This window comes from Electrona antarctica (assembly GCF_951216825.1).
Source record: "Electrona antarctica genome assembly, chromosome: 20".
NCBI lineage: Eukaryota > Metazoa > Chordata > Actinopteri > Myctophiformes > Myctophidae > Electrona > Electrona antarctica.
The window spans coordinates 3883239-3904294 of NC_136801.1; the positions used below are offsets into that span (position 1 = coordinate 3883239).

General features: G+C 43.2%; 1 protein-coding gene across 1 annotated transcript in view; it reads right to left on the minus strand.

Annotated features, from left to right (window-relative positions):
- The window catches only part of vipr1b (vasoactive intestinal peptide receptor 1b), a 119553-nt gene that overhangs the window by 35806 nt on the left and 62691 nt on the right, over window positions 1-21056 (minus strand). The window contains exons 4-5 of the mRNA XM_079490019.1: window positions 18787-18887; window positions 8185-8282 (exon numbers count right to left, since the gene is read on the minus strand). Coding sequence (XP_079346145.1) covers window positions 8185-8282; window positions 18787-18887 — 199 coding nt within the window. The remainder of the gene's footprint in view (window positions 1-8184; window positions 8283-18786; window positions 18888-21056) is intronic.

Here is a 21056-nt window from a genome sequence, read left to right on the forward strand (position 1 = left end):
CTGGAGAGGCTCAATTGTACGCCCATTTCCTACACCAATCGGGACACGGTATGCAATATGGGCGGGCTTTGGTACAGTGACGTTCAATGCTTGAGACCTTTGACTGACAGTAGCTCTGACCAATTGCGTCAAAGAGAAAATGTTTGAACCCGCTCCCCAGGAAACAAGATCCATACACAGCATCTCCAGACTTAAATACCACACGACAGTGTGATTTGAGTCTGGCTTATTAGCCAGGCTAAGTTGGATTTTCAGTGTCTCTGATGGCGCCGCTCAGTCTATCACCGTGCACATATCTCCTACCCTCATGGCCAAAACTTCCTCAAATTCGTCCATTGTTTTCCTTCTGCGTTCTCTCTACTTCCATCTGCCTCCATTTTCTCCATTTTAATTATCCAGAGTCCTTGATGTTAATGGGCAGTAATTCACAGTGAATTATCTCTTAACACAGCGAACGCTAACCACGTATCCGTACGTTATTAATTAATCAAACGTCCGGTGCTAACCATGTATCCATACGTTCTAATCACTTTTTTATTGCATACTTTTATTCATCTTTTTACCCACCCGGACAATGAAGAACCATCCCCCTGTCATTGCTGCTTAGTCCCGCTCACGTGATCAGAAAAAAATAAATAAATAAAAAAACCCTCCCCTCCTGAAACAGGAGGGCGGGCCGCTTTACGTGTAGAAGCCAGTGTAAAATGGACGCGCCCATGCCATGATCTAGTCGGTGTGTGAAAATAATCAAATTTCACCTAACCTCGCCTCACCAGGCTTTCCTCCACCTCGGACATTTCACCCAACACTATAATACTCGATTCCCCCCTCCCCTCCTGTTTCTCCTGCAGGAGGAGGGCCTTGCGAGATGGGGGCTCTGTCTCTCGGAAAAAAACATGATGAACGGAACGCTGTTACGCTGCCTAAACACATGATCTGCACCGGATCGGCATTGCATAACGTCTGCAACACACATGGACAGATGCATGTTTCCTTCTTCATACTGTAGCGACCAAACGATCCCCGAGCCTACAATACTACGAACTAACAAAGAACCACAGTATCGAGGGGCCGCCACGACAACAGACAGTGTTCCGTTGGTGGATCACGTATCGCCATGCAGAGCCGCCATAATCGGAGATCGCTCGGACGTGTGATTGTAACGCTTTTTTATTCATTATAATTGTAGTGATAAGACCGCAATGAACACGTCGGGGACGTAATCGACCCGGGTGTATGTATAACGAACTTTTCCGCGTCCTAAACCGTGGTGTTGTGATCTGTGGAAGTCATTTTTTCCTTGTCGTCGACATCACAGCCGGGCTTAGCACCTCTCTGGACACTCCCGGTGAAGCTTTTTTTTTTCTTGAAAAACAAAATCAGCTGATGATGACAACACGTCTCATCGTTATACTATAGTTCTGAACCGAACGGTGGAATGGGACTTTTTATAGCCGTACGGATCAAGACTTTTGCTGCCCAATGTGCCCATGATCCCCCCCCCAATGTTACTGCGATCAAGACAATGAAAGCAGTGAGATAGATTAGGCGAGGCGATAATCATCATCATCATCCTCATCTAAGAAAGCAGAGTCAGACATTGACAGGCAGATATAAAAATAAACACAATAAATATGCCATACATCCTATACACAGAATGAAAGCCCTGAATGTGTACTTTTACGAGGAAAAGAGTAAACATTGATCCCATGTACAGTTTGTCATAAATTGGTTACTGGATGCACATTGCGCCCACCAGATATAACTGCAGAGAAGACATGGACCCGAACTCAAGATTCACAAAATAAGGCCTATTGCGACATATAAATACTATATACCGTATGAAACAGAAGACTCTCTGCTTTCATAAGAAAAAAAACTTCTACTGTAGTAATAATAAAAATCACACCCATGTGAAGTGAGTGGTGCAACTCTGTCCCATATTCTGTTCTCTGCTTATTCAATACAGCTCGCTATATACGGACTGAGGCAGAAAGTCATGTAAACCTTTTATTTACAGTTTGGTCTGTAAACTTCTACTGTAATAATAAAAATCACACCCCTGTGAAATGAGCGGTGCATCTGTTCTGTACTTATTCACTACAGCTCGCTATATACGGACTGAGGCAGAAAGTCAGTTGCACCGCGCAACTGTAGAGAACAGTTGCACCGCTCACTTCACAGGGGTGTGATTTTTATTATTACAGTAGAAGTTTACAGACCAAACTGTAAATAAAAGCTTTACATGACTTTCTGCCTCAGTCCGTATATAGCGAGCTGTAGTGAATAAGTAGAGAACAGAGTTGCACCGCTCACTTCACAGGGGTGTGATTTTTATTATTACAGTAGAAGTTTACAGACCAAACTGTAAATAAAAGGTTTACATGACTTTCTGTCTCAGTCCGTATATAGCGAGCTGTAGTGAATAAGTAGAGAAGTAGAGTTGCACCGCTCACTTCACAGGGGTGTGATTTTTTATTATTACAGTAGAATTGTTTTCCTTATGAAAGCAGAGAGTCTTCTGTTTCATACGGTATATAGTATTTATATGTCGCTATAGGCCTTATTTTGTGAATATTGAGGAGTTCACGTCCATGTCTTCTCTGAAGTTATCTGGTGGGCACAAGCTGCATTCAATAACCAATTACTGTCTAACTGTAGATGGGATCAATGTGTACTGTTTTCCTCGTAAAAGTACACATTCAGGGCTTTCATTCGGTGTATAGGATGTATAGGATATTTATTGGGTTCAATTTTATATCTGCCTGTCAATGTCTCTGACTTTAAACCATCCATAACTCTGCTCGCTGTTCAAGATAACCACTTCCAAGCAAATGCAGGTGTTGCAAAAAGGTCAATATCTCCAGAATGGAACATGGTAAAATCAAAATGTATTTTTTAAATTGAAGTGGACAAGTTCAGCTTTCTTTTGATGTATGCGTGTGATTCTCGCTATAAGAGAACATTTTGCTGTGGACCCCCGAACAAGGCCTTTGTGCAATGTTAAACGGTAGCAACATCAAAATAGGCCTGGGGAGATTCTGTAGCAATCAAAGTGTTAATTAAGTCCTACACTACAGGTCCTTTGTTAGTGTGTGTGTGAACCCATTCAGAGTGGTATGAATACATTATTGAGTGGTTTCCACAAACTGCAGTGAAGGACTTTTTCCAAGAGGCTGAAACAAAACCTTTCGAGATATCCTTGAATCGTTTTGTTTTAATCACATCACAACTAATCACAACAACGTACACTCATTGTTCCCAGGGAACAATGAGTCGCAACGCTCGGCACGGCGACTCGCTCGGCTAGCGCCTCGCTCGGCGGTGCCTCACGTGGCTCGAGGCCACCAGACACGGCGCGCCTCCGTCATTGACATCAGTGACAAAACAATACCATTATAACCCGTCACAATAGGTGATAATGACATATTGAAACAGTGAGTATGCCAGTATGGCCATATTGGCCCTATTCGAAGGTTGATTTAGTGTATTTAATACAGTGATAACGGTTGAATGGGGAACATTAGCCACGTAACACATCTCGGTCAGATTCGGTGTAGGTTGGTACCATAGAGCAGGGGTGGGCAACTTTGACGATGGAGAGGGCCATTATATTTCCATACTCACTCCAGAGGGGCCACATTGCATTCATGTCATAGCAAAAATAGCCGATCTACAAGTTCAAAACGCGTCGCATCGTGGCGCGTTTTGAACTTGTAGATCAGCTATTTTTGCTATATTTGAATTGAAATCCTGAAAAGTAATTTTAACTAAATACAAATATATTGGACATAAGAAAAGACAATAACATTATTTGTAATACTACTCAGCAAGCTACTAATTTAGACTGTAAGTAATTAAAGCGGGTCATGTTTGCATGTTGTGGAATTGTAACGGCTGAAATCAATCAACATATCAGTATTCTGAAATTAATTGAGGGCCACATTAAGTGAAGGTGGGGGCCGCATGTGGCCCGCGGGCCGCCAGTTGCCCATGCATGCCATAGAGTAATACAAGGATAGAGACCGAACCGGAGCCCTAGCCCCGCCCCCAAGCTATTCATTTCGATGGAAGTTGCTCAGTGGTGTTTTGAAGCACCCGGAAGACTGCAGCCGGAAGTACAATTATAACTCAATGGCTCGAGCGAGCGGAAGTTTAGCCTAGCTTAGCCTAGCCCGGACGGGGCTGACGCACGTGACATCATGAACGTCCGCCCACCTCCATGAAAGTGCTGCAGTTCCACTTTACGCCAGTAGGTAGTGGCAGCTTCAACGTTGGATAGCCTTACTGGGGGTTTGGTCGGTACCCATCTTTGGGTCGCAGACCAATTATTATGGGTTGCGGGTAAATATGTCCTTTTTCCTATTTTTTATTTAGTTTTTAAGTTTAAACGAAATAACTGTTCATCAATTAAAAACAATAAATTCCAATGTTTTTTTCAAATGAATAATAATAAAAAAGTTTAAGAACCAGTGGAAATTGCAGATCTACAAGCTCACAACGTGTGTTACATTTTTACCATTTTTACTTCTCTTCTCTTCTCGTGGTCCCTGGTAAAATAAATCTTTATAGATGGGGATCAAATCCATATAAATGTGGGTGTCCTTGAACAGATTTAACGATAGTCGTTTCAGCCCATCTGCTACTTTTGAATTTGAATCCTGAAAAGTAGGTTTTTGGGCATATGAGGTTACCCCCCGACAGAGGCGATATTATGTTAATACATTTTGGCCTGACGTCGAAATTTAAAAAATGTCTTCTAAATCCTGACTGAAATACCTATGTTTCTATATCAGTGGTGCTCAATATTTCATGTCAAGGAACCCAACATTTTTATGTAAGAGGCCGCTGAACCCCATCTAAAAATAGCAGACCTACAAGCTCGTAGCGCGCCACTCGGTGGTGCGCTATGAGCTTGTAGATCTGCTATTTTTCAATAGCTAAATTATAACATAATGTTTAAAACACCAAAAGGGGTTCCCGCCCAACATGGGTTAATACATGTCAAGGGCCTGCTTCACAGAAGGGCCTAGCGCAGTCTAAACACACATTAAAAGGTTGTGTCACTGGCGCCGGCCCTGGTGCAATCACATGCACGCACGCACTCACGCACGCATGCATACACACACTAAACCTATACTCAAATATACTAAACGTACTCTAAATACACACTAAACCTACTGTATGCTCTATATGTCTAATATACTGTACTAATCCTAAACCCAACCTGAATCCTCTCCTAATTGTAAGCCAAATCATTTTATAACCATAAAACAACCATTTCTCTTGGGGTCCTCACGAATGTTTCTTAAATGCTATTATACTGTACTTGTGGGGACAGTTGGCCCACAAGTACACGCACGCACACGCACACGCACACGCACACACACACACACACACACGCGTAGAAAGTGTGCGTTTTACTAGTGTGAGTCACTAGTAAAACCATCTCGTCTGACCTAAAAGGACACCTGAAGTTGGCTGTAAATTCCAGGGGATACATTTATTGCCATTTTAGTGTCAGCGTGGACACCGGCCAATGTTACTTAAAGGAATTTCATCACATGCTTGAATAAGTGCAAAGTTTTCATTTCTGGTGGAGTGCACAACATTTTTAATTGCGACCGCAGGTGTCTCCCTTGGCCTTGGGGGGGCCCGGCCTCAAAGGGACCAGGCCCGGACCCAGCCTCCCTCCCTTGGCCTTGGGGGGGCCCGGCCTCAAAGGGACCAGGCCCGGACCCAGCCTCCCTCCCTTGGCCTTGGGGGGGCCCGGCCTCAAAGGGACCAGGCCCGGACCCAGCCTCCCGCTCCGGGGAGGCCTCAAAGGGACCAGGCCCGGACCCAGCCTCCCGCGCCGGAAAGGCCCGTTCCGTTTCTCTCATTTAGAATGGTTTCTCGCTTTTACTGTAACATATACATACAGTATTTAAAAAATGTAAACATGGCAAAGATAGCCTATACATACTACGCCTTTAAAGTATGAAATATTTACATTTCAAACACAATAGCCTAATGTATGAAGCAAACTGAAGCAGATTACGGTGGGCATTCACTTCCTTGGTGGAAGGGCTGTCCGGTAGGCCTTATTTGAACCTGAAACCTGATTTGTATGGGAGAACTCTCTTGAAGCCTGCACGCAATGTCACTCGTCCGTGATATTGGCCAGTAATCTTACTTGAGATGCCAACGATCAATCACTGATTGATCGTGGAGAGGCAGAAGAGATATTGCTGGATGTTTAATCCCCTAATGCTTCAATGCCATCATCCTCAGACCATGTGTCTCCAAAATGACACACGGAGGATGAATGTGAAGTGACAACTTTTGGCCAACAAATGCGTCCAGTGTTTGTTCCCTTTTGCTACTGTCCAGCAACAAGCTCACATCGCTGAGCATTGTGAGCAATTCTTTGAAATGTTTTGAAATGTTGAATTTTCCATTTAACATCTATAATGGCATTGCAAGTGCAGGTTAAAGGAGAATTCCATGCTAGAAGGCTTTCTTACCTTTATTTGTAGTTGTTACGTCCCCACCAAAGAGGTCCAGGTGTTATTTTGTAGTTGTTACGTTGCCACCAAAGAGGTCCAGGTGTTATTTTGTACAAAAGCGCATTATTGGCTATTTCCCCCTACCATAAACCCTCAATGATTTGCATTGAATTGCATTAAATTGAACGGGGCTATGGGGTGTTATGCTAATTAGCTTATTTCCATCGCTCAAAAATCAATATTTTTTGTATATATCCTCTCTTCATAATGTAAATAGTATCCCGAGCGGCACACTTTACTACTTATTTCGATGGAAATAAGCAAATTAGCACCAAACCATACCCCCATTGAGGGCTTATGGTAGGGGAAATAGCCAATAATGCACTTTTGCACAAAATAACACCTGGACCTCTTTGTTGGGGACGTAACAACTACAAATAAAGGTAAGAAAGCCTTCTAGCATGGAATTCTCCTTTGAGGGTGCAAATGGTGAAAATGTTTTTCACCTCTGATGTTTTCCTCATCACTCAGATCACTATTACAGTCTATCGTCGTCTCTGTCGGTTGGAAACCTTATTATGTCCAACATTGTTAGTCAGGATTCAAATAAAAAAACAGCAAAAGTATCAGATCTACAAGTTCGAAATGCTCGTACATCTGCTACTTTTGATGCTTTTGTGTGATCAAAAAACGCTGTAGTAGTAGTAGTTAATTTACAAAACAAAGAAGTTTGAATATGTAGAATTGGAGAGATGCTGCCCGACAGCCATAATCTCTCAACTCTTAAGCCTCCACCCTAACCCGTAGCACTTGCACTAGCCTTGACGACCTTGCAGGCTTATGTAAAGGCTACAATGTTTAGATAGCATGGTATGTAGACAGATGCCAGGTCATTTGTAGACCTGGCAACCTATAGTGTGTATAGTTTCAGATATGAACACACACACACATCCAAAGTGAACTTGAGCTCCCAAAGCGTTTGTTAGATTGTAGATTGTCTATATCCACTATATTTAAAATATATCTTGAGTGGTTAATTAAAAAAGTACAATATTTCTACTTGAAATCTACCAGAGTGAAAGTCATGTGCTCTGCAAAAATCACACCCGTGATTGGTGCAACTCCCCTCTCCCCCCGCCCTATCTCTCTCTCTCTCTCTCTCTCTCTCCATTTTCCAATTTCCAGTACTTTTAATTCTACTCCACTACATCTCAGAGGCAAATATTGTACTTTTACTCCACTACATTTATTTGAAAACTTAAGTTCATGGTTAATTTGTAGATTTTCATTATTATGACAGGAAGAAGGAAGAACTTTTTCCAAAAAGTGTACAGTATTTGTTAAAATCATGCTTTTGTGTGGACACGCCCACCAGTTCATTAAGTATGCCTGGTTTGCCTGGTGGGTGGTGATGGGTGGTGATCCACCTGAACTGAAGCCGCACCCACAGCTGTAGTTGTATGATAAAGGGGGAGGGGTTAGGGGAGGGGCTGATAGTGTGATGTCACTATATTACTGTTTATTTCATTGGCCCGTTTGACTGTCAAGGGTTCAGCCTCCAGGAAGAAACCCTAAATACAAAGTTAATACACCATTGCACATCAAAACGACTCCAGGGTGTCTAATGAAGTACGGTCACCTCATAAACACATGAAAAACTGTACTGTACTTTGTCCACCACTAGTAGCCACAGTACCTGAAGATGCTAATGATGACGATGGCGGTGACGAGGGACAGCAGGGAGACGCTGTGTCCAATGGTGTAGCCAATCTTCACTTGCCAAAAGAACTTTCCCTGTAGGCAACAAAACACCAAGAAGTCAAGTTGTGTTTTAATTAGTTCTAAATGACATGACAAAGCAATAATTAAGGAGGAGGTGACAAACTGAAGATTGAGCCTATGACACACAGTATGGGAGCCCCCTTAGTGCCTCCCTCTGCACATTCAATAGATCCCGTGATCTTTTGTGGCCAGATGTAATTTCCTGGGGTCTAGTAGGACTAAATAATAAAGAAATCGCAGTAAAACCTTGTAAAAAAAAAAACATATTTAGCCACAATAACCAGTTCGAATGCCCCTGCCCCCCTGTCAAAAATAGCTAAAATCGCAAAAATGAAAAGCAGCAAATAAAAAAAAAGAAAAAAGAAAAAAAAGAAATCAACACTCATCTTTTACTTTCTCTAATAAGAACCTAAAACATGAACCTTGTTTGGAAAAAAAGAAAGAAAAAAACTAATAATAAATAATGTTGTAGGCTAATGCTCTATTAATAGTTAAAATAGCCAATCTACATGGACACGTTGTGAGCTTGTAGATTAAGTATTTTAACTATTCAAAAATGTTTTTCAAAATAGAAAAAAGAAAAGGGACAGTAGTAGTTTAGGGGTAAGGCGTTTAGCATGGACGGAAATAGAGCCCAGATTGTATGGGTGAAGGTTATGGACATGAGTTTAGAGCCCAGATTGTATGGGTGAAGGTTATGGACATGAGTTTAGAGCCCAGATTGTATGGGTGAAGGTTATGGACATGAGTTTAGAGCCCAGATTGTATGGGTGAAGGTTATGGACATGAGTTTGGGTATAATATCTCTGCTGTCGGGAGGAAACCTCATAACTCATTTTTCAGGAAATGAAAAATATACATTTTTCAGGAAATTAAGAAAACCTTATATTTTTAAAATACAGCCTCATCAAAGTTGGTGTTGTAACTTTATATATTGTCAATTACTTCCATGAGAGGGGGAGAGGTGGTGGAGTTAGTTGCTTTAGCAGACATTTTTAGGGTCCAATGGAGTTAAGAGGTTTTGTCAAAAGCACTTTTTACTACTTTCCATTTGTTCAATATTTTCGAAACAACCCACAGACGTAAAGGGTGTTCAATAGAGCGTTGCAGTCCCGCCCCCTACCATGGACCAGGAAATGATTCTCCGTTCATTTTCCTCATAGACATTTCAGAAAGTATTTATTTAAAGACGTTTACGCCGCGCTCAAAGCCAACTCGAGTCGTGACAAATCATGACAACAAACACAATTTTTTGGGCCGAAAAAATAATTAGAAAGAAGAAAAAAAACGGCAGGTTACAACACTTTTTGTTGTTTTTCTTCTTTGTAATTATTTGTTTTGTCCAAAATATTGTTTGTGTTGTCATGAGTTGTCACGACTCGAGTTGGCTTTGTCCGCGGCGTAACCGTCTTTAAATAAATACTTTTTGAAATGTCTATGAGGAAAATGCATTGGGTTTCATTTCCTGGTCCAGGGTAGGGGGCGGGACTGCGACGCTCTATATCACTGATTTATGCCAAAACATCTAAAACCTCAAAAATTGAGTTATGAGGTTTCCTCCCGACAGCAACGATTTATATATATAAATATATTATATATTATATGTATATTTATTTTTAACCCATTTAAAAAAATAGCAGACATACAACCTCACAGCGTGTAACTTCAGGCAGCGCTGCAAGCTTCCACGTCTGCCGTTTTTGAAAAATCTTTAAAGTGTGAGAACTAATTTAGAAGGTGTTTGTAGAATGGGCCTCAGGTTGTATGGAACAGAACAGGCGGGTCCTTTGGGAGAGATTACAGGCTGTACGACTGAAGCATTCTGTATCAGGGCGACGCATTTTGAGGCAGAATAGTCTTTTATTCCTCCTGTGATTCCCATCATACTGAAAGTGTCAATGTATTGACCTTTAAGAATAGAGTTGCTGAACAATAATGATGTGCTATTGCCATGGGCCAGACAAGAACACATTGTACTCCTGGAGCAACCATCGGCTCCTCAAGGTAACAGCCAGCATTGTCTGATGTTGACAATGCTGAAATATATTTCACACAGCTCCATCAAGGATATACAGTAGGGCTGGGCGATACGACTTCAAATCAACATCAGTTATTAAAACGTTTAGCTTGATTATGATAAATAAACTTTTGTAGCCTATCTACAAACTGGCATTGCTGAGCTTGTAGATTGGCTATTTACACTATTTGTGTGTGCCGCCATTGTACAGCGCTGTATAATGCAGCGTTACGTGATTAATGAGACTAATCAATTCAGTTGAATTAAAAAATATATAATACAATTATTTTGTGTCCATTTGTTGATATATATATAAACAAAAATAAAAAAAAACCTGCTTCTCGATTATTTGATTAACCCACTGTATAAGAGCAAGATTAAGTCGCTTATTGCTTCTACGTCAAATATATATTGGTTTCGATATAATCTTCGGTTGACTGCCCAGCCCTACTTGGATATAACATGCTCTAGAACAGTAGTTCTAAAATGGTTAGTCCCAATACTTGATTCTGATTGGCTGGTTACTGTCACGTGAGCGTTGTAAATTTCACCGATAACCCACACCTTCAATCACTTTATATCATTCCCAGCTGATTCCGCATCTCTGTAGCTGTACTGGGGAAGGGGAGCGCTTGATTGCCTTACGAACCCATGCCGTGCGGGCGTCTAAGCACCGCCCGGCTCATATGACTGTGAATGTGTGGATCCAGGCAGCCCCATAAAGACATCAAGCGCTATTCTCCCGCCACATAGTCTACTTGCCGAGCAAAACAAGGAAGTGATGTGGCTCGCTCTGGTGGCGCAAAGCGTAGCTACTTTTGTGAATTGAATAGTTTTATTAGGTTAATATTGCTATATGTTTGTAACCGTTTTAGAAAAGCAATAAGCCACTCGAGGCCCCAGCTTACCAGGTATTTTACAATGGCTGGGAGGTAGAAGACCCTCCGCTGCACGTCGGGTCTGCCTACGCCTCCCAGCCATTGTAAAATACCCGATAACCTGAGACCTCTCGTGGCTTATTGCTCAATTCTCAAACTTTTCCATGTCGAGGACGTCGAGGACCCCCAAATGTATTTGGCCCACGCTTTGAGAACCATTGCAGTCGAAGTAGCATGCATGAAGCAGAAATGGGGACATCACAAGCCTTGTCCCTCCTGAGTTGCCCGTGCATGTCAGAAGACCAAGCCTTGTCCCTCCTGAGTTGCCCGTGCATGTCAGAAGACCAAGCCTTGTCCCTCCTGAGTTATCCATGCATGTCAGAAGACCAAGCCTTGTCCCTCCTGAGTTGTCCATGTGCATGTCAGAAGACCAAGCCTTGTCCCTCCTGAGTTGTCCATGTGCATGTCAGAAGACCAAGCCTTGTCCCTCCTGAGTTGCCCATATGCATGTCAGAAGGCCAAGCCTTGTCCCACCTGAGTTGCCCATATGCATGTCAGAAGGCCAAGCCTTGTCCCTCCTGAGTTGCCCATATGCATGTCAGAAGGCCAAGCCTTGTCCCTCCTGAGTTGCCCATATGCATGTCAGAAGGCCAAGCCTTGTCCCTCCTGAGTTGCCCATATGCATGTCAGAAGACCAAGCCTTGTCCCTCCTGAGCTGCCCATATGCATGTCAGAAGACCAAGCCTTGTCCCTCCTGAGTTGCCCATGCATGTCAGAAGACCAAGCCTTGTCCCTCCTGAGCTGCCCATGCATGTCAGAAGACCAAGCCTTGTCCCTCCTGAGTTGTCCATATGCATGTCAGAAGACCAAGCCTTGTCCCTCCTGAGTGGCCCATATGCATGTCAGAAGACCAAGCCTTGTCCCTCCTGAGTTGCCCATATGCATGTCAGAAGGCCAAGCCTTGTCCCACCTGAGTTGCCCATATGCATGTCAGAAGGCCAAGCCTTGTCCCTCCTGAGTTGCCCATATGCATGTCAGAAGGCCAAGCCTTGTCCCTCCTGAGTTGCCCATATGCATGTCAGAAGGCCAAGCCTTGTCCCTCCTGAGTTATCCATGCATGTCAGAAGACCAAGCCTTGTCCCTCCTGAGTTATCCATGCATGTCAGAAGACCAAGCCTTGTCCCTCCTGAGTTGTCCATGCATGTCAGAAGACCAAGCCTTGTCCCTCCTGAGTTGCCCATATGCATGTCAGAAGACCAAGCCTTGTCCCTCCTGAGTTGCCCCATGCATGTCAGAAGACCAAGCCTTGTCCCTCCTGAGTTGTCCATGCATGTCAGAAGACCAAGCCTTGTCCCTCCTGAGCTGTCCATGCATGTCAGAAGGCCAAGCCTTGTCCCTCCTGAGCTGCCCCATGCATGTCAGAAGACCAAGCCTTGTCCCTCCTGAGCTGCCCCATGCATGTGAGAAGACCAAGCCTTGTCCCTCCTGAGCTGTCCATGCATGTCAGAAGACCAAGCCTTGTCCCTCCTGAGCTGCCCCATGCATGTCAGAAGACCAAGCCTTGTCCCTCCTGAGCTGCCCATATGCATGTCAGAAGACCAAGCCTTGTCCCTCCTGAGCTGCCCCATGCATGTCAGAAGACCAAGCCTTGTCCCTCCTGAGTTGCCCATATGCATGTCAGAAGACCAAGCCTTGTCCCTCCTGGGTTGCCCATGCATGTCAGAAGACCAAGCCTTGTCCCTCCTGAGTTGCCCATATGCATGTCAGAAGACCAAGCCTTGTCCCTCCTGAGTTGCCCATATGCATGTCAGAAGACCAAGCCTTGTCCCTCCTGAGTTGCCCATGCATGTCAGAAGACCAAGCCTTGTCCCTCCTGAGTTGTCCATGCATGTCAGAAGACCAAGCCTTGTCCCTCCTGAGTTGTCCATGCATGTCAGAAGACCAAGCCTCGTCCCTCCTGAGTTGCCCATATGCATGTCAGAAGACCAAGCCTTGTCCCTCCTGAGTTGTCCATGCATGTCAGAAGACCAAGCCTTGTCCCTCCTGAGTTGCCCATGCATGTCAGAAGACCAAGCCTCGTCCCTCCTGAGTTATCCATATGCATGTCAGAAGACCAAGCCTTGTCCCTCCCGAGTTGTCCATGCATGTCAGAAGACCAAACCTTGTCCCTCCTGAGTTGTCCATGCATGTCAGAAGACCAAGCCTTGTCCCTCCTGAGTTGTCCATGCATGTCAGAAGACCAAGCCTCGTCCCTCCTGAGTTGCCCATATGCATGTCAGAAGACCAAGCCTTGTCCCTCCTGAGTTGCCCATATGCATGTCAGAAGACCAAGCCTTGTCCCTCCTGAGTTGTCCATGCATGTCAGAAGACCAAGCCTTGTCCCTCCTGAGTTGTCCATGCATGTCAGAAGACCAAGCCTCGTCCCTCCTGAGTTGCCCATATGCATGTCAGAAGACCAAGCCTTGTCCCTCCTGAGTTGTCCATGCATGTCAGAAGACCAAGCCTTGTCCCTCCTGAGTTGCCCATGCATGTCAGAAGACCAAGCCTCGTCCCTCCTGAGTTATCCATATGCATGTCAGAAGACCAAGCCTTGTCCCTCCCGAGTTGTCCATGCATGTCAGAAGACCAAACCTTGTCCCTCCTGAGTTGTCCATGCATGTCAGAAGACCAAGCCTCGTCCCTCCTGAGTCGCCCATGCATGTCAGAAGACCAAGCCTCGTCCCTCCTGAGTTATCCATATGCATGTCAGAAGACCAAGCCTTGTCCCTCCTGAGTTGTCCATGCATGTCAGAAGACCAAGCCTTGTCCCTCCTGAGTCGCCCATGCATGTCAGAAGACCAAGCCTTGTCCCTCCTGAGTTGCCCATATGCATGTCAGAAGACCAAGCCTTGTCCCTCCTGAGTCGCCCATGCATGTCAGAAGACCAAGCCTTGTCCCTCCTGAGTTGCCCATGTGCATGTCAGAAGACCAAGCCTTGTCCCTCCTGAGTCAGAAGGCAATAGAGCAATTAAGGGATCCACATTTGTGGAATAAACTGAAATGAAAGTTAGGCAGTCTACCTCACTTTTAAAACTCTTAAAGATAAGCTGTAATCCTGACTTTTTCAAAGTCAAAAGATTTGATAGCTGGACATATTATGGGGATAATTAATGACGTTGCATGCACGAATACGTGCATGGTGTGTGTGTGTGTGTGTGTGTGTGTGTGTCTTTGTGTACGCGCTCACACACTTGTGCGTGTGTGAGAACACCCTCAGGCTAATCATGTTCCTTTGAATATGGGCTTTCATGGCACTGCTTTGTTTCGTTCGCAGAAGGCCACAGGTAAATATCGCTGTTCTTCTAATGAGTGAGTGTGTGTGTGTGTGTGTGTGTGTGTGTGTGTGTGTGTGTGTGTGTGTGTGTGTGTGTGTGTGTGTGTGTGTGTGTGTGTGTCTTTCACGTAAAAACTTTTTTTTCCCTCTCTCGTTGCAACAGGTATTTGGCTATTTTTTGAAAGGGGCTAAATATGTCATTATTATTCTTTACTATAGTCCTACTAGACCCCAGGAAATTATATCTGGTCACAAAAGATCACAGGATCTACTCAATGTGAAGGGGAGTTACTAGGGGGCTGCAATACTGGGTGTCATATAGGCAGTTTGTCACCTTCCCTTTCAGATCTTTTGTGGACAGATGTAATTTCCTGGGGTCTTATAGGACTATATTCATTAATAATAAAGACATTGCTCTGAGAAAAAGTTTTACAAGACCTGGGGCCCGTTTATGACGGGCCACAGGACCACAACAGAAACAAAATCTGCTCTGTAATTATGTATGCATGTATTTTTGTGTATATGTGTATATAGATTTATTTATTTATTTATTTAATTTCCGAGTATCCTTGGGATTGTGGGTGGGGGGAGGGTGGGATAGGGGATTGAGTTTTATTTTTATATTTTATATGTCTGTTTAATACTTGCCCCTGGGCTACTGTTACAAAAACCTGAATAAAAAGATTTTGAAAAAAAATAAAAAAAATGCTGTAAAATGTTGTAAAAAAAGAAGACGACGTAATTAGCCTCTTGTTCGAATGCCCTCATGCCCCCCCCCCCTGTCAAAAACAGCTAAAATCGCTATAACGAAAGAAAGCAACAAATGGGGAAAAAAATACTTTTACTTTCTCTATAACAACCTAAAACATGAACCTTGGTTGAAAAACAAAAACAAAATTGTCCTTCAGCAGTATTTTGTATTTCTGTCCATGTTCAGTTGTTTGTAGCCTAATTATTCCATGAAGACACGCACAGCCACAGAGAGCGAAGACGAGACATTAACTGGCATTACTCTGACTGCCTGGGACAAACATTGTCATTGTTTTTTATAGAGACACGGTGTTGAGGTGTTAAGTATAGGCATTCACAGCTTGATTTGATGTAGCAGGCACTTTATGTGCACACCAGTGCATCTGCAGGCGTGCGTGTTGGTCACAAACGGTGGTCATACGCCGTAGCGGTGCGTAGCAGACTACACCACTGACTGGCACCCACTGAGAAAGCTTTTACCACCCCTGCAGAGTACTGTTTCACCACCAATTTTCATGGGTCCAAAGTTGGGTGTTGATGCATTGGTACTTTTTTTTAATTTTTTTTATATATTTCTTTATTCAGGGAGAGGTACAAGGTTAGTTTTACATCGTTATTGTTATTGGTGACATTCCCCTTAGGTTGGGCAGAATGACCAAGAGTGGTCACGCTTGCCCAGCCCAGTTCACCCCCCACCCTCCCATGGGTCCTAGGGGAGGCAAAACATAAGAATTAAAACACATTTAAACAAATTAAGGAAAAATAAATAAGTAATAAGTATAAGTAAGATGAACAAAAAAGAGAAAAATAAATGAATAAAAAGAAACAAAAAGAAAAAAAGAAACATGACATAAATGTAGAGATATATAAACAGAGAATAAAACACAAAAATTACAAAATAGACATTTGTATAATATAGCCTACTGCATATACCTCCTTGGGACATTGGAATTGATGCTGAGTAGTTAAAAAGCATTGGTACTTTTTTCAGTATTTCTTTCTTGTAGAAATCATGAATAACAATTTAGGCACAATTTATAGCAGAAGCTCTTATGCAGAGCGGCTTACATTAACAGTACAAAATCAGCATACGGTCGCAGAGTGAAGGTAAAAAAAAACATGCTTCTTACTCTAATAACACGGTATAAAAGAAGGTTGTCGTCCAGCTCGTAGCCACAATGCAAAATTAAGTTTAAAATTAAGTTTTTTTTTATGTTTCTCAAGGTTGATACATTCAGCAGTGTTGTCTGTGATGATGCAAAGTATGCAAGTCAAAGACAGTAAATATGAACAATATGAATATGATCAACATGGATTAAATCTTAATGGAAGCTCAGGAACAAAATGTAGAGGACAGATTGGTATTCCTATAGAGAAACAAGTCCAGTTGTTCTCTTGCTAGTAGAAAGACTATTGTTCAATATGTAATTATGTATGTATTTCTTTGATTATGGTTATGTGCTGTATGCATGCTTCGCTCACCACGCTGAAGGCACTTGAAGCACTCAGTCTAAAGCCCAACACACCGTCTGTGAAGCGGGTGCGCAGCGACGCGGCACAGTATCGCCGCGCATCATAGCCACACAGCAACACCCACAGGACGCGGCGCGCTAGTACAGACCTGCCAGTCACGCCCACGGATACCCGAATGGAGGCCGTGCGGCAACGCCTGGAAAATAGAACAGCGGCGCGTCGGAGCGTCAGGCGAGGCGTGAACGCGCGCCAGCGCGCGTCTGACGCCGCCGGTGTGGGATAGGTTCATTGAAAATAACGGAGGCGGCTGTTTTGACGCGCAGCGTTCACAGACGGTGTGTGTTGGGCTTAACACAGTGCTTTACGATTTATAACTGCCGATGATTATTACACCCATCATTGTTTTTTATATGATACTGTAAAGTGGGTTGGCCATCTCTCGCAGTTTGTAGAGAGCAACATTGTATTTTTTGTTTATTTATAGGTCTTGTTCCTTCCTTTCTACCTATCCTCGCTTTTAGATCCAAAGATTACTGGATATTCAACACGTTCACAAACACACATTAGATGTACCAGTCCACATATGAACAGTAAACAAGGAAAGACTGCTCCTTTATTAATATGCACCACACAAACGGAACAAACTTCAGGACTCTACAGGACACACTACATTAGTGACGGCACTGCACCCGTTTCATGTAACTCTATATTTATTTGCATCTGTGATATTGTAATGTACGGTTCAAATGTTTGTTATTGTTTTTCATTATTGTGTTTTATTATGCTGTGATCGGGTTGTCCTTGAAAAAGAGAGCTTGTTTGCACTCTAGCCCAGAAAATACATTACACGTATCAGTCGGACTGTTGGAGACTCTGTGGGGAAAAATTGGCGAAAATCATTTTCATGTTTTCTGGAGTTGCCCTTCTGTGGTTCCATTTTGGAGAAGTGTCCACAGTGTCCTGGAAGCAGTTTTTGGTGTCGACATTCCTTTTGATTTTAAAACCATGTATCTTGCAGATCTGGAAGGACTTCAACTTGCAAAGCAGGATCAGTATCTACTGAGGGTGGCATCCAAAAAAGCCTTAACAAAAAAGTGGCTTACAAATGTTATACCAAATATAAATGAATGGATTGATTTAATCTATAGTATATTCATTATGGAGAGAATTACATTCAGCTTTAGAGGTCAAGTTGAAGTCTTCACAGATAACTGGTTTAGATGGATTACTCATGTTTCTACCATAAGACCTGATTTTGTATAAATTCAGTTAAACCTGTTTAACCTGTATATGCACCTGTTTGATGTACTTATGTATTATAATCAATAGAGAAGAGAGGCAGATATCTCCCCTTGTGTGTATTGTACGTATATTGTCTTGTTTTGTTTTCAGTTGTATTATTGTCAGTCGTTTCGTTTACATGTATGTTTGATTAAAATTCAATAAAACGTAAATTGAAAAAGAAAGAAAAAGAGAGCTTGCTCTCAATGGGCTTCCCTGAATAAATAAAGGAAAAAGAAAGAGAAAACTAAAGGAATATCCTCCTCACTCTGGCCTGTTCTCTACTCACCAACCCCTCGCTGTGCTGTGGGGTTTTCTCTACTCACCGACCCCTCGCTGTGCTGTGGGGTTCTCTACTCACCGACCCCTCGCTGTGCTGTGGGGTTTTCTCTACTCACCGACCCCTCGCTGTGCTGTGGGGTTCTCTACTCACCGACCCCTCGCTGTGCTGTGGGGTTTTCTCTACTCACCGACCCCTCGCTGTGCTGTGGGGTTCTCTACTCACCGACCCCTCGCTGTGCTGTGGGGTTTTCTCTACTCACCGACCCCTCGCTGTGCTGTGGGGTTCTCTACTCACCGACCCCTCGCTGTGCTGTGGGGTTTTCTCTACTCACCGACCCCTCGCTGTGCTGTGGGGTTCTCTACTCACCGACCCCTCGCTGTGCTGTGGGGTTTTCTCTACTCACCGACCCCTCGCTGTGCTGTGGGGTTTTCTCTACTCACCGACCCCTCGCTGTGCTGTGGGGTTCATTCACAGTGTTCCCTTTGCATAACTGTATTAGTGTCACTTAAGGTCTCACTCACATCGTCGCCAGTGCTGTTGAGATTGTATCCACAGTTCACTGCGATGTCAACGGGATGCAACTCTGTCCAGCCATCTGCCGTGCAGTTTTTGGAAAGGTTACCTAGTGTAGAAAAGAATAATCAATAAGTCATGTCCATTCAATCAGTATAGACTATTAACCCATTTTGGACTAAGTTTGATTAAAAAAAGGCTTCTAAATCTTTCTGAAAAACCCATGTTTCCATGTCAGTTGTGCTCAACCTTTTTCATGTCAAGGACCCCCAGATTTATCTCTATTGGGCCACAGACCCCCATCTCAAAATATGTAGTTCCAGGGACCCCCCAGAAGCAAATATTTTAGTTAAAAATGTTCGCTCTGAAATATATATTCAATGATTTGCGCCACATTTTAAATTTTTTTCAAAAATAGCAGACCTACAAGCTCGTAGATCTGCTATTTTTCAATAGCTAAAGTATAACATAATGCTTAAAACACCAACAGGGGTTCCCGCCCAAAATGGGTTAAATAATTCCCTCTGGCCAAGTTGGTTTGAAAACAACCCATGTACCGTCATCGAATATTCAGGAGGCTACTGTGGTTTGACTTCTGAGATGCGTCTGAAGATCACCATCATCGTTCTAATGCTTTCATGTTAGACAAGCAGAGATTAACAGTTGGAACTATAACGCCTTCCTGATCCCTGCCTGTTCATTTGTTCAAGACCAAATGCAAATAAACAGCAATGATTCTGAATCTATTTTGAAACCGATCAAATACTTTATCTGATGTCTGCTTGGCATCTAGAAGTAAATGAATAGGGCGGGTGTTAAAACTCATTTTGGGCGGGAACCCCTTTTGGTGTTAGCATTATGTTATGCTTTAGCTATTGAAAAATAGCAGATCTACAAGCTCATAGCGCGCCAGTCGAAGAACGACTGACATAGAAACATTTTTAGAATCTGATCTCAGGTCAAAATGGGTTAATAAAAAGGAAAATGTAGACTATAAATATGCACATATACCGTATGCACGCTGCACCTGTGCAGCCTCGCATGCACAAATATACTGACATGCATGCACAATAATCTCACCAATGTCACCAATAATTGTCTCTCTCCCGACAGAGAGGGGTGAATTGATGTCCAAACTAGAAAAAGTGCTCCTCGGAGCACAGTCTCTGCCAGATCAGGTAGGTTGTTGTGGCCAATTCAACAGACCAATCCTGCAAACTTTGGAAAGCAATCTTAGCCAATTGGGATAGAATATGGATAATCGGACAGATCCGTGTTGACCACATGACTATAGAGATAGTGTGTACGGATTTGCGTCATGTATGGATACAATCTGTAGGAATAATGAAAAGATTTATGGTGACAACTCTGGTATAGCCTCCGCTGTCATTACAGCATCTGACTATAGTGTCAGAACTATTGTTTTTCAGACATAGCCCCTACATATTTTTCGTACAACAAATAGCGTTTTTTGAAACTTTTTAAAAAGACATTAATATATGCATAGTTTGCAATTAAATCAATTAAATCATAGCTGTGACAGTCTGCCAAAAAGTGCTTTTGCAAGAAAAATAATGGACATGGTTTTGTCTTGTGTGATATAGCCTGGAGTGGGCGACTGGACGTGGGTGGTGGAGCTTTGCAAGACTTGTTTTGCTCTCTGTTTATTTAATGTCCCAATCCTCCCTTGACCAGAACACGGCTATTCTGTGAAAGTAGCTGAATCCATTTAAACACCACAGGATTTTGCTGCAAAGACCATGAAATCCGGGCTGATTCCTCCAGGCTTCAAAGAGCTGTATCAATTTCTTACACTTTCCACTCCCCCAGAAGGTCGAGACTATACAACTTTATAAAAAATGTAACATTCACAGTAATTGACTTGTTGTAATGAATACATTACATTACTGGTACAAGTATATATATAGCCATGGATACTTCTTCAGATTTTAAATGAAAGCATCACTTTTTCCTTATACCACATTTCAGAGGAAAGGTCCAGGGACAAATTACCCATTGGGCCAGTGGGGCTGTGGCCCAGGGGCCCTTGGTTCTCAGGGGCCCTTCGGGGAAATTGGACCGTGAGGTTCTAGGTTTGACGCCCTGAAAAGGCCCTTCATTGGCTGTTAACTTTGTTAAACTTAGGTTAAAAAGATGATAAAAACACAGAAAAACACGACCATGTCACGCGCATGCGCACTATGGGGTGCAAATATTACCGGCCCAGGGGCCCTCGTAGGGATTAATCCGTCCCTGGAAAGGTCTATAAAGTGTACAG